Raw genomic sequence first — 11,059 nt, forward strand, 5'->3', positions numbered from 1 at the left:
TGAATCGTAAAAGTTCGTTTGCACCAAGTGCAGGTTTGTGAAATGTAAGATTAATGCAAACCACTTCATCAGTGGAGGTCGTAAAACGTATCTTTACTTATTTGGCTTGGCCATTATGCGTGCGGCTAGTTGTGTTACTTTTTATTACCGACCAGGTGCAGTTGATCCAAAAGAGATATGCCAACGCCGATTTTTCGAGTTTTCGCATTTGCCTGCGGCGATGGCCATTAGAGCATTACCCACTTAGGGCGCTCCCAAAATCCAAGTGATCCACAGGGACCACAAAATTGCGAATTACAACCGACAGCCGAATGGTTCCTCCGTTTGAATACCTTCTGGTTATGTAAGCTGTTAAAATATGGGCACATGCTAAAAATCACCTGCCCATAATTAGCGGAAACAAAAAGTTTGACCCTCGGTAAATTGTGAATCATCGATACTTCCAAATCGAAATTTAAGCTAAAGCAATTCAATCGAAATCAGCTCCAGTAATTCCAATTCAAATCTGCACAAGAAAGACCAATACTCTGCAATACTCTACATCAAATTAAACTAACAATAATAAATTTTGTTCTTAATGCGAAAATAAACAAGCGAACAGCCTAAAAGTGGGCTCAAATAATTTAATTAACAGAAATGGCATAAAAGTAAAAAAAAAAATTATTTAACATAAAGCACTAAATATTAAAAATAAAGAACAAATCACATTTTATATTTTTTTATTTTATATGCAAAGTGTAAAATGTATATTATATATTCAGAGCTCTCTTTGTTCCAAAAGCCATACCCTTTCAAAAAAATTAAAAAAATGGCAAGCCCAGCGAAAGGTTTTGGCTGATTCAGTTAATTTCAGGGGCTCGAGAGATACTTGTATTTATTAAACATGCGTGAAAATCAATCATGGAAGACAAAAGCCACGCACAAATGCCCGAATTTGCCCGATCCATGGGAACCACCACATAGACCAACCGAACCACTGAAAACCACTGAACCACCGAACTATCCAAGATATCCGAAGTCGGCGCCTTCGTGTACGTTTTCATTGGCCTGTCTTCGTCTTCGGAGCAAAAAAAACTTCATATAAAACGTGGCCGACATTAAATGGCCAACAGTCGTTAGCGCGCCACAGTCCACAGAAGAGGATTAAAAAACAAATCCGAAATACTGAAAAACTAAAGAATCCTCATAGTAGAACGCCTCGAGTATTTAACTCTATACCCTTTTTTTTTTTTGCCAACCAATTTTGGCCCAAGTGATTGGTGTGTTTGTTTGCCAAAAAAAAAAGAGTAGTGCCATGTTCCAGGACAAAGGATGGATCCTGGTGACCCTGGTCACCTTGGTGACTCCCTCGTGGGCTGCCTACAAGCTGCAGGAACGCTACAACTGGAACCAACTGGACTTTGCCTTCCCCAATGCCCGACTAAAGGAGCAGGCCCTTGCCAGCGGCGATTATATCCCCCAGAACGGACTTCCAGTGGGAGTGGAGCACTACGGGAATCGGTTGTTCGTGACCGTTCCGCGCTGGCGAGATGGTTAGTAGAGAACCCACGAGGTTTGTCTCGGTGTTCAATATCGTTTTGGCAACTGCATGCAGATTGCAGGCCGGTTCGCCTGATTTTGGGCGTCATTAGCACTTACAAATTGAGTGTGGAGCCGGGGTGATTGAGGAATTCCTGACGGTTGACAGTTTGTACATGGTTCGATTGACCAACTTGGGTTGCAAGCAAGCGACAACTTGTACCATATAGAACTTACAAGCGATTAATCGGTGTTGTAAACAAATTTATTTCTGCACTTGATTAGAAAATGGTTTTTCAAAAATTTAGAGATATTGCTTGGCTGCTTTCATGTTGATAAAAACTTGTGTTTTTTGTGGCAATTTAAGATACAACTTATTTTAAGTTTATCCGACTGCCAAAGAATTTTTGAAAAAATATCCCTTGAAGTGACAAACCTTTTGGGTGGGCTTTTGTTTGTTAGATTTCAGCAGCACGTTGACCTCTCGTAAATCCGGTTGATACTTGCGTGCTGCATTTGTATATGAATACTTTAAACAATTAACCGTTGTAAAATCGAAGCCAATAGCGCGGCATTGGCATTATATAGGTATTAGGCATTAGGTATTATATGACCGACCATCCGAATTGTGAAGGCTTCTTCAGGGTCACTACACTAAAATGGAAATGGAAATCCAATCACAATAACTTATTATGGCATTATGCCATTAACCATCATGATTAGCTTTCCGTTGTATCAAAGTGAGAGTTGCACAAAGTCTAAATACAAAGTTATTGTTCTGCGGCTAAAAGACTATTTCACACACAAATTAGCAACACGCTTCGTTTCAGGATTTTGCAAAGTATTTCACAAATCAATCGCTGAGATAATATTGCACTGGCGATGGGGAATAGTTAATCTTTACGTATGGCTTACATTTGAAAATATTTAATAACATTTCGACTGTGATTCATTTTTGAATCTAAAATAAAGTTTTGGAGTGCCTCAAGTTAAAGTTAAATAAAAACCTAGAAGGCCAAGTAGGCAAAAAACAAAGCCGAAACAAAAGTACGTGAAAGTTGTGGCAATGCGGAATATTTTGAGGCACGCTTCAATGGCCATCGAAGCAAATCAATTAGTCAAAGCAAATCGGCGGTGGCAGCAACAGGTTAAAAAACACCCAAAGTTGACAGTTATGATCTATGATTAATGGGACTTTTTTAGCCAGGCAAATCTAATTCCATTCGACAATCCCCCGATGAAGGGCATCTCGGCTCGTATAAATCAGATCCGATCGCAAAATAAACCGACAGTTATTGCAGAATTATTTGAACGCTGCGGGTTCCCACATAAGTAATGAGCTATGCGACAGGATTGCCAATAAACTGGAGGCTTAGAAATTGAAATTGAAACGAGAATGCGATTGGAAGAAACTGGAACCGAGACTGAGAGTTGCAAACATTAAATGGCCGGATAACGACTCAACACAGCTCGTGTTTCATACAGATTCATTAGTCCATAGCCATTGAACGACCAACCGGGCGATTATAAAAGCACTTGATCCATTGAGACACCGAGTGGACGCATTAACCACTCGATATGTGTGGCCCAATCCGAGATTATGAATACTGGATATCTCGCAGGGGGCGGAGACTTAAAATCTGATTAAGTCTATAAACAAGCCAGCATGCCAACACTTTAGTTAATTGTCTGGGATGTCAACAAATTACGAGTACTTGTAGAAAAAAACTGGTTTCCAGAAAGCTTAAATGATTTGCTAAAACACTTCTAGTTATCAAATAGTTAATGAAAAAAAATTACAACATAATTTGTCCATATTTTACCGCACCTTGCTATCATATCCAAGCCAATCGTATAACACAATTCACTAATTCACAGAGAAGCTAATAGGCGCTGATGGGGCGGAAAAATCGCTGTCAACTATATCACTTAAACGCTGATTCATGGGCGAATCGAATGGGCGGCCCCCAGTCGCAAGAAGAAACCAGAAATGCCTGGAAACTCAATTAACCAAGAAATATATAGGAGAGAAGCAACTGGAGCGGAAATCAGTCAAGACACCGGCGATGGCGATAGATGCATCGCATATACTATATATATATTGATGATGATGTCAGAGCTAGCGGCTGAATTGCTTCAGTGTGCCGGCTAATGACATCGGAAATTGCACGCAACTTGCAACTTGCAACAGTGCAACACACATGAGCCAATTTGCGGCTCATGCCACTTGCTGTCAAGTTTGTTTGAGCAGCGCCTCTCCAAATATAGAACTTCCAAAAATAGTATAATCCCAGAAATTAATTGAGTCGTTAGCTCACCGCAATGGTTTTTAATTGAAAGTTCCTGCTGCTACCTGCATAATATATGGCCAACACCTTAACGATTTCTGGCGCGTTTAAAGTTTTTATTAGCTTTTTGAAAAGAGAATCTAATAAATTATCATTTCACGTAAATAATCTTGCGCTCAGCAGACTCTGCAAGAGGAAACTAGAAAATAATTATTTAATATTTCTGAAAAAGCATTTACACTCACTACCAGTTGCAGCATTATTACTTTTTTATTAGCCAGTTTTATGGAGTAAGCTACTAGAAAAACTAGATTCATTTATTTGAATCAACTATTGCTCAATGCAAATGAATAACAATAATTTTTATTATCGCTTTTAATGAATCCACCTTTCACTGAGGGTCTGGCAAATACCAATGGTTTTGGTTATAAATGATTTTTTTCTTTCTTATAGGAATTCCGGCCACCCTGACGTACATTAATATGGACCGCAGTCTGACGGGTTCGCCGGAACTGATTCCGTATCCGGATTGGCGTGCGAATACGGCGGGAGACTGCGCCAATAGCATAACCACCGCCTATCGCATCAAAGTGGATGAGTGCGGTCGTTTGTGGGTTTTGGATACCGGAACCGTGGGCATTGGCAACACCACTAGGAACCCGTGTCCGTATGCCGTGAACGTGTTTGACTTGGCCACGGATACGAGGATTCGGAGATACGAGCTTCCCAGTGTGGACACCAATCCGAATACGTTTATTGCCAATATTGCCGTGGACATTGGCAAGAACTGCGACGATGCCTTCGCCTACTTTGCCGACGAATTGGGTTACGGCTTGATTACCTACTCCTGGGAGCAGAACAAGTCCTGGAGGTTCTCCGCCCACTCCTACTTCTTCCCGGATCCGTTGAGGGGAGACTTCAACGTGGCCGGCATTAACTTCCAGTGGGGCGAGGAGGGTATCTTTGGTATGTCGATTTCGCCCATTCGGTCGGATGGCTATCGCACCCTGTACTTTAGTCCCTTGGCCAGTCATCGCCAGTTTGCGGTCTCCACACGGATTTTAAGAGATGAAACCAGGACCGAGGATAGTTATCATGACTTTGTGGCCCTGGATGAGCGAGGTCCCAATGGTCATACCACTTCGCGTGTGATGAGCGACGATGGCGTCGAGTTGTTCAACTTGATAGATCAGAACGCCGTTGGATGCTGGCACTCATCGATGCCCTATTCACCCCAGTTCCATGGCATTGTAGATCGCGATGATGTGGGCCTGGTGTTCCCAGCCGATGTGAAGATTGACGAAAACAAAAACGTCTGGGTTTTGTCGGACAGGATGCCCGTTTTCCTGCTCTCCGACTTGGATTATGCCGACATTAACTTCAGAATTTACACCGCTCCTTTAGCTTCCTTGATCGAGAACACCGTTTGCGATTTAAGGAACAACGCCTATGGACCACCCAACACGGTTTCCATACCCAAGCAGCCCGCCCTGCCGATCGGTCCTCCCTTGTATAATAAACAATACCGTCCTGCCTTGCCGCAGAAACCCCAGACCAACTGGGTGTCTTCGCCGCCGCCCCCGAGTCGCACTTACTTGCCCGCCAGCCAAGGCAACGTGGTCTCCAGCATCAGTGTTTCTTCCAATGCGGTGGGTCCCGCCGGCGTGGAGGTTCCGAAGGCCTACATTTTCAACCAGCACAACGGCATCAACTACGAGACCAGCGGTCCACATCTCTTCCCCAACCACCAGTCCGTTCAGGCCGGTGGACAGGATGGCCTGAAAACCTACGTGAACGCCCGCCAATCTGGATGGTGGCACCACCAGCATCAGGGCTAATGGAGACGCATATTGGTGCACGGGTATCTTCTCACTCACTCGCTTGTTGTATAGGTTATTTAAAGACAAATGCACTCATACAGATCGAACCATACATAATCCCAGGGCAACAGCGGATATTTGATAAAACTCACACGATGAAATTCACCTAGTTCTGTATTTAAGCAAGAAATAAAACTATTTTTTTAAACATATAGCTTTTATTATTAATTTTTCTTTTGAAAAATAGCGTATTTTGCTTATAAAGCCAGAAATCTGTACAGTTTCAATTTCCTATTTGTGGTTAATGGTTTCCATAGCATACTTTGATGATTTCAGCCGATAGGTGGCGTTTTGTTAGTTTATCCAACAGATATTTAAAAGAAGAAGACTATTTTTGGGGGTATAAAATCTACAAGCAAACCCGTTTTCAATCCCGGCTATTGGCATGCAAATGCCAATATATGTAAGGATTTAATACATAATTGCAATTGGGGGCCCCATATCTCGGATCTCAGAACCATAAAACCAACAAAGCCCACACAGAAAGAAAAATCTCTATGGGTTTGAAGTCAGTTTGATAATTTTGTGTATCAATACAAGTATTTAGAGAGAAAATATTAAAAATGGCAAAAGGAAAACTGGCTTTCATTGAATAATGTTAAAAGCTATTCAACCTGCGATTATCATATTGATAACGAGGGGTTTTTTTTCTGTGCAGCAACGATTATTCACAACACCCCACATCCTCGCAATGATTTATGCTCCCAGGTTCGGGGGCGTGGCATTTTGTCCAACTTTCGAAAAACAAACAGAGGAATAAGGCGCAGGCCACATTTATTTACTTAGTGATTACGGACGGACATGGATGGACATTCAAAAAAAAAAAAAAAAAAAAAAAAGAAAAAAGCCTCCTGTGCGAAACACTTAACGCCAAAAGTGAGCAAAACAACACTTGCTCTATTAACACGCCAGACTGTCTGATATTTATTGGTCAACATTAAGGCAGTTGGCTTAACGAGAAACGAAAATCGGTACGTGTGGCTAATTTGCGGTTGAGGCAGGATGATGATTTACATAGCCAAAAAATAAAGGCAAACCGCAGCCCATGCAAATTAAAGAAATGCTCCCTTTTTTTTTGGTTTGGCGAAAACAAATATTGAGATAAGAGTCGTGAAGCCCTATAATTTGAGTTATTCAAATGCCATAAATCCGCTCGACCGAACGAGCTGCTAATTTCACGTTAGACGCCCTTTAATTTCACGCTGCCATTTGTGGCTTCCGTTTCGCATGTGTTTTGGCTGCTAATTTTCGGGATTTGCATTTCCAATTCACATTCAATATCCTGCTGGTTCATAATTACGCCAAAACAAGCGCAGTCGCCGACGATCTTGTTTAATCAGCTTAACTAGCTGATTTCGCTTAATTTTTGAGTTTAATTGAAGGCGCCATCTCATTCCTAGTTCCAACTGAACTGCCGCTGTGATGACAGCAAAAAAAATCCACAGCAGCGGCTACAAAGTCAACTCAAGCTGTTTTTCGTGCCTCTGTATATGATTAAGTCTTTCCGTTTAGCCACTGAGGAAAAGTAGATTAAAAACACTATAAACATTCGACTATCAGGAGCTTTATGCGTATTAATCGAAGATTTAATTGACTTCTGAAGGTCGAAGGAAGGCGTGAAATACAAGCTAGGGGGTCGCATAAAAAGTGATATGAGGAGCGGAGCCACAAAGGCTTTTTAAAACAGCCTTTAATCGCTTAATAGCTTTGGTATTTTATGGAGCTTTAAACAACATGTTTGTAATGTTTTCCAATTTTTTGTAAAGAAGATCTTGCGCTAATTGAGCATAATAGGAAGAGAGATCTCGATTGGGAGCAGGGAAAGTGCAAGTTAATCGCTCAATTCGCGATCTTCGGCCCCATGGGATGCGATGATTGTTTTGTTGCAATTGAAATTTCATTTTAATGGACGCAGTTTATGACATCAGAAGGGGGAAACCGCGAAATTGTAGGGCAAAAGTCGATGTTGGTGGTAAGATCGTAAAAGAAGAGCCCAGAACAGAACCAGAAACCAAAAAACCAAAAAACAGCGATAAGGATAGCGAGCGTGTAGCCGCACAAAAACCGAAAAGATATACAATTGTATCTACAGGTAAAAGGAAGGCAGACAACTTGTGCAGCTGGATGAAACTAATGCACTTGCAGTCCAATCTAATCGTTTGCCAAATGTCAAACGAGTTTCATTCATGAGGCGATACCCCTTCCCCCTTGAGACTTCTTTTCCCTTTTTCCCATCCTAAAATTGTGAGAGAGTTCATTCATGGAGGAACGTGGTGATAAGTCCGGTTCTGCGGAGATTAATTTCGTCCGGCTCTTCATTTCCGATATGACAAACACGCGTGAAGAGCGTCAAACGGTTTTTTTTTTTTTTTCGGAGCCCTTATCGTCATGGTTTAATTAAAAGGTTATTCTTGTAGGCAGGATAACACTTTGGCCGCAAGGATTCGATTGAGTTGTCTGCGCCGAGGGTATTTATTCAGGCCCTTATCTTAAAGACTTTCTGACCTTGTCTCGCAAACGAAAGACGTAAAACTGAAAGGCGACCGCAGAGATGTGGAAACGGGAACTCCACGCATACACTCGACCACAAATATTTATTCACATGGCCAGGTGAGAATTGACAAATTTCCATTTCGTCAATTCAATCAATAAAGCTAAAGCTAAAAAGCAACACCTCAAAATGAAACTGCGAAATGAAAAAAATGAGTGGCCAAGGCCGCTCGAAAACCGCTTTCAATTAAATTGGGGCACACTTTTGCCTGCGGTCATCGCAACGTCATCATCATCATCCTTGTCGTCATAATCATCATACGCCGGTGCCTCAGGAGTGAAAATGAAATTGTTGCCCCAGGCGGGGCGTCCAAAAGTCCCCAGCTCATCCTCCTCGAAAACCCAGCAGCAAAAACACAAGCGGCAGAAATTACAAAAAAAAATATCGAATCGAGAAGATCTGAAATTTCCAGTACCCTTCCGCAGATATGAAATTAATTTCCATCATTCATTTAATATTTTCCAAAAAAAAAGCGTTATGAATTATCATAAATATTGTGAGGCGAATTCTATTTTTGTAACTAACTGCTTTTTGCCTTTGTCTTCAATAATTATACATTCCCATTATCTTATAATATTTTAGTCCCTACAAAGATGCAGAAATATCTTCTTTTGTGATATCACTTGGTAGGGTATAATGCAAAAAAGAAACATACCATGAAAAGGAAGGAAAAACTGGTAGTTAGCTACTTTTACCCGATCGTTGACAGTGGTCAAGGGATATCGGGGAGGTCGGAAGGCTTCCAGAGCGACTCGACTGCAAGGAGCTTATATTGAAATTGAAACTGGTGATGGAAAGTTATGGCAGCCATGGGCCGCATAATGATGACGGGCACGATTATCGCGATGGCGATAGATTATGGGGCGGCTCCGTCTATTCAATCGATCACATACGATATGACGACGACGAATATGGAGGAGGAGCTGGTGGAGGCCATTAAATGGTTGCCCAAGTGGGGACAGGAAACATGAGAACGTGTGAATGAGATCCACAAGAAATTGAGTTCATTGAATGAGTCTATCCATCATCACCGAGCACAGGACTTTTAAAGATCTCAGGTGGAAACTGATGGGGCAAAGCGATTCCTTAAGATTGGGATTAGATCATTGTGCTGAATTGGCGGTTAACCTGATGGTTTGGGTAGTGTAATGACTCTATCATTGCTTAACGACGCTTTTTCAATTTTCTTTTGATAAAAAAAATAGTCTTCAGTTGATTATATCTTGAAGTACCTTTCATAAAAATAAATCTAAAGCCCGCTACGTTAAATCGAACTTTTGTATACGCTTGAGACTTAAGAACTGAGGAATGTGCAACAAAGTTAAAAGATAATTACATGTAATTTAAATGATATTAATCAAAGTGTTGTTAGCGGTTTCTGGCCCTTCATGTGCGTAAAGTCATTGTAAAATTTGCATGTTATTTTCAATTACGGTTCCCAGGGTTTGAAAATTATCCTCAGAATATGCATCATCATTATTATAATGCCATCCATCCTGCAGAATGGTCTAATAAAGTGCACAACGCCGCTCTTCGCCGACTTTCATGGCTTCTGTTTATACAAAATCGGAAAGGGTTCACGATTTGGGCTGCGTGACCCTGTAAGACTTGTAATGGATTTTCTTAGTTACGCGAGGATTGCGTGCGCCGCAAAAAAAAAAAATATATAAAAAAGACAAAAAGGGGAGATATATACGCCGATACCGGTGGAACCTTACGTGTTTCGCCCCTCTTTTTCCTTTTGGCCAACAATTTGTTAACAATTAGCGCCCATTGGATCTCTCTATGCCAAAAACACAGAGCCACTTGCCTTTTAAGGGGCAATGCGGCATTAAGAGCTCCACATTCCACTTGAACGCGGTGAAACTTCGCCGGTGGTCCAGCCATATTTACCATATATAGCATATATAACTATAAATATATATATACATATGTATATACTTATGCATATGCGCGTACTTGACCATATCCATATCAATCATGCCGTCGTTGCTGTATGCTAATGATGGCAATTAATCAATGAGAATCAGTTAAGACCTGCAGCACACGAGGCGCACGCAATCGGTCCATTCAGGAAAAAATAACTGAGCCAGGTCAGAGCAAAAAAAAAACAATCAAAAAGTGAGCCACCAAAAAATTTAACAAGATCTGCACTCTAATGATGTGCTGAAGTGACTGGGCATCTGGGAAATTAATATCCCGCAAATGGAAAAACATTTGTAATTGCCCCGGGTCGAGTGACCCACATTGAATTGCCAGTCAGGCAAAACAAGCCAGGATCTCATTTAAAAATATTTATTGGCTTACACACATTTAAAATGTAAATGTTAGTTCATTTAATGTTGAAAATATACGTTAATATAAAAGATATCACCTGCAACATAATTATAATCTATTTTAAAGCAAAAACGAGATTAATTGCAGCACCTAAAATTGGACTAATGATGTGCTGAGAGCCAGGAGAAGAATCAACCTGGCAATTTGAACATTTGAAAGTGCGCCAGGATGGCAAGTGACCCACATTAAATTGGCAGACATGTGTTAACGCCTCCAAAATGCACTCCTACTACCAATATCCTCCTCCAATCCCATGTCATGCTCACAGCGTGTGCCCTCTTCAAACGACCTCTGAACTGACCTTAATTGTCCACGCCTACCGCAAAAAAAAAACAAAAATTTCAAACCAAAACTAGATCAGTCCGTACATTTTTTGCACGTGGCACTCTCCGCCATTTTCATATTTTTTCGATTGGCCTACGCGCGGGGGGATAAACCAGTTCGAGGCATGCAAATAATATAAGTTACTGTGTCAGCGGCAACAG

At 41.3% G+C, this 11,059-nt stretch overlaps 1 protein-coding gene across 1 annotated transcript; it reads left to right on the plus strand.

The window, feature by feature from the left end:
- Positions 1 to 1,124: 1,124 nt before the first annotated feature.
- Positions 1,125 to 5,838, plus strand: LOC108092986 (protein yellow). Its single transcript, XM_017192878.2, has 2 exons — positions 1,125 to 1,532; positions 4,260 to 5,838. The coding sequence occupies exons 1-2, from the start codon at positions 1,295 to 1,297 to the stop codon at positions 5,642 to 5,644; spliced, it is 1,623 nt and encodes a 540-aa protein (XP_017048367.1). The 5' UTR covers positions 1,125 to 1,294; the 3' UTR covers positions 5,645 to 5,838.
- The last annotated feature ends 5,221 nt before the right edge of the window (positions 5,839 to 11,059 follow it).

Source organism: Drosophila ficusphila, unplaced genomic scaffold, assembly GCF_018152265.1.
Source record: "Drosophila ficusphila isolate 14025-0441.05 unplaced genomic scaffold, ASM1815226v1 contig_198, whole genome shotgun sequence".
Lineage (NCBI taxonomy): Eukaryota > Metazoa > Arthropoda > Insecta > Diptera > Drosophilidae > Drosophila > Drosophila ficusphila.